The 3,262-nt window shown below is 37.4% G+C and overlaps 1 protein-coding gene across 1 annotated transcript; it reads left to right on the forward strand.

Moving 5' to 3' along the window:
- The first annotated feature begins 1,080 nt into the window (after positions 1-1,080).
- Positions 1,081-2,400, forward strand: LOC135221131 (KRAB-A domain-containing protein 2-like). The gene has a single exon (XM_064258955.1). The coding sequence runs from the start codon at positions 1,081-1,083 to the stop codon at positions 2,398-2,400; it is 1,320 nt and encodes a 439-aa protein (XP_064115025.1).
- Positions 2,401-3,262: the final 862 nt, after the last annotated feature.

Genomic DNA, 3,262 nt, shown 5'->3' on the forward strand with positions numbered 1-3,262 from the left:
TTCGATTTATAAGAAAATAAAATAACAAGGATAAAATTTACCATCGAGTAAGACTAAGCTATAACGTGAGACCCGATGGTCATTCTACAGATGTTTGTTATTTGTCAATTAGCAGCACTTGCATTGAAGTGGAAATCAGAGCCACGGAAGACTTCAGATATCACCACGAGCTAGAAGCTTACTTGCCAAACTTACCTCTAACCAGAGATAACATAAAACAAAATTTCATTAATAAGTCAGGTTTCAACTTTAATTGTTTTTCAGTTACGCTTTCTTATGGTAAAAAAACTTCCTTAATTAAGAATAACAAGCTGTTGAAATCTAATATCGCAAGTCATGATCAACAGTTATGAAAGATAATTTCCTAATTTTGCTGCATACTATATACATGCATATATATATTATATATATATATATATATATATATATATATATATATATATATATATATATATATATATATATATATATATGTTACGCAAAATGTGGATAATTGCCAAATGTGTTCATTTTGCAATTAATTTTGCCTATTGTGTACAATTTGCAGCGCTTGGTGCCGATTGTGCACAATAGGCAAAATTGATTGCAAAATGAACACATTTGGCAGTTTTTTTACTTTTTGCAAGGACATTTTGCCAAATGTTAACATGATTTTGCAACAGTATTTTGCCAAATGTTAACAGATTTTTTTTTTGTTCCAGTGGCATGTCGGACTTTAAAGAGCAGTTTGAGCAGGAGATTCGAAATTCTCAGACTAAGACTAATATGAAACACTTCTTGTTTACGAGCTGAAATCGTGCAGTTGGGCAAGGAGGAAGGCAGTTAAACCAGATCTACCAGCTCAGTAGCAACTACCGTCTCGCCCACCTCATCTTCCCTGCTACTACATAGGTCTGTCCTACCAACTCACAAGTGGCATGTCGGACTTTAAAGAGCAGTTTGAGCAGAAGTTCGACAACTTATTACAGTCTAAGAATGACAATGTGGTCATTCCTCGGAAAGAGAAACGTGCACAGGGGATAGATAGCTCAGCTGCTTAAAATTGAAAAGGAAGGGCCTAAAACCAGCGATGACTATAATATGAAAAAAAGATTCGAAATTCTCAGAGTTGGTGACGATGACCGACTTATTCGAAAGCGTAAAGGATTGGAAGCTGAATTAAAGTTTATAGTGTGCTTTGAGGAAGTTCATCAGGCCATTTCGGTCGCGCATTCAGCTGTGGGTCATGGCGGTGAAAAGAAAACTTTCAAAGAAGGACAAAAGAAGTGGGCTAATTTGACTATGCAGTGCTGCCAGATGTTCATAAGTTTTTGCATTGAGTGTCAAGAGAAGAAAAAACGTAGAGTACATAAAGGTCTGGTGGTGAAGCCTGTTAGAAGCAAGACTATTTTTTCTCGATGCCAAATTGACTTGATCAATTTTCAAACATTACCTGATGGGGAATTTAAATATATTCTGACCTTCATCAACCATTTCAGCAAGTTTTGTGTGCTGCGGCCCCTTACATCAAAACGAGCTGAGGAGGTTGCTAACACGCCTCTCCCAATATTTTTGACCTTTGGCGCTCCCGTTATCCTGCACTCGGATAATGGGAGAGAGTTTGTGAATGCCGTTATATCAGAGTTGTCTACGCTCTGGCCTGAACTTAAGCTTGTCACTGGTCGGCCGTGCCACCCACAAAGCCAAGGTGCAGTTGAAATAAACATTTCGGAACATGAAACCATAAAAACAAGTCCGTTTAAAGTCATGTTCGGGATCGAACCCAAGGTAGGCCCAGCATCAACTGTTATTCTACCTAATATGCTCGGAAATATAAGAAATGAAGAATATTTAGACACCATCCTCCAAAATGAAGCCGAAGGGGCGGCTGATGAAGAGGAACAAGAAGGAGAGGAGGAACAGGAAGGAGAAGAGGAACGAGATGGAGAAGAGGCGCCGCAATTCGCTGAAGCTCGGCAACTGGCTGCAGCCGGCCAAGAAAAAACCGCACTTAGAATGACAAGGAGAGCGAAACACCTCTTAAGTGCCCTACAAGTGGGTGACAACGCGACGCTGAAAGTTCCCGAGTTTGATCGTGGGTCGAGTGACAGCAGGAACCTTCTGGTTGTGGTACTGCAGAGAGACGAGGACCTGTACCAGGTAGGCTGCAGAGAAGGACGCATAACCACCCGGTACACGGCAGCTGACATGGACCCCGTTAAGGAGAAGCTCCTCACCCCAGATGAGGTTCCCGACGTTGAAATGGCTTTGAGAACCGCTGTAACTAGGTACACAGGAGGCCAAGGGTATGTGAAGTGTGCCTGTAAAACAAATTGCACAACTTCCAGATGCTCCTTCACAAATAAGCTGTTAAAATGTAACTCTCGTTGCCACCCTGGTCGTTCTTGTAGCAATATTTAAGTGTTAAAGTAGTGTCAATACCCTTTTAGTTTGAACAATAAATACTAAAAAATACTAATTTTAGTTTGAACAATAAATACTAATTCTCTTTGATTCTTGTTTCATTCTGCCTATTGTGTACAATCGGCAAAATGCCTTTGCTTTTTTTTTAAAAATGGCAAAATTTTGCCATATGTGGATAATTATCTACATTTGGCAAGCGCAATTTCCAAATGTGTACATTTTGCAACTTTCTCGCAAAATGTACACATTTGGCAATTATCCACATTTTGCGTAACATATGTTTATATATATATTATCTATATATATATATATATATATATCTATATATATATATATATATATATTATATATATAATTATATTATATTTTATAATTAATATATATATATATATAGTATTATATATATAAATGTGCATATGCATACTGTAATATGGGTTAATTTAACAATATTTATGGGAGATAATCACCATAATCATTTTATATTTCCTCTTCTATAATTCTTTTGTCACCACTGTGTCATTATTTTTCTGTGGTGTCTAAATCGTTCAGAAGATATCTAATTCACTTACCAAGTTATTTACTAGTATAGGCAATTCAATTTTTTTTTTTTTTTTTTTTTTTTACACAAAGTAGACGATGTAAGGTTACAACGTTGTCAGTTATTTCATGAGAAAAAATTTAAGCACACACAAGGGATAAAGTTATACAATGGATTGATGATGGGCGATCAGTTTTGATACAGGTGTCGAGCACGGGTCCTTGCCATAAAGCGACCTGTAAGATGTGAAAGCTCTTTGGAGTCCTCTTGTGGACCTGTGGACTGTGTTCCGAACCAACCGTGATTGATTTCTGATATGCT

The sequence above is a fragment of the Macrobrachium nipponense genome, chromosome 2 (genome assembly GCF_015104395.2).
Source record: "Macrobrachium nipponense isolate FS-2020 chromosome 2, ASM1510439v2, whole genome shotgun sequence".
NCBI lineage: Eukaryota > Metazoa > Arthropoda > Malacostraca > Decapoda > Palaemonidae > Macrobrachium > Macrobrachium nipponense.

Coding starts and splice junctions, on each gene's coding strand:
- LOC135221131 (XM_064258955.1), top strand. CDS start 1,081: ATGAAAAAAAGATTCGAAATTCTCAGAGTTGGTGACGATGACCGACTT.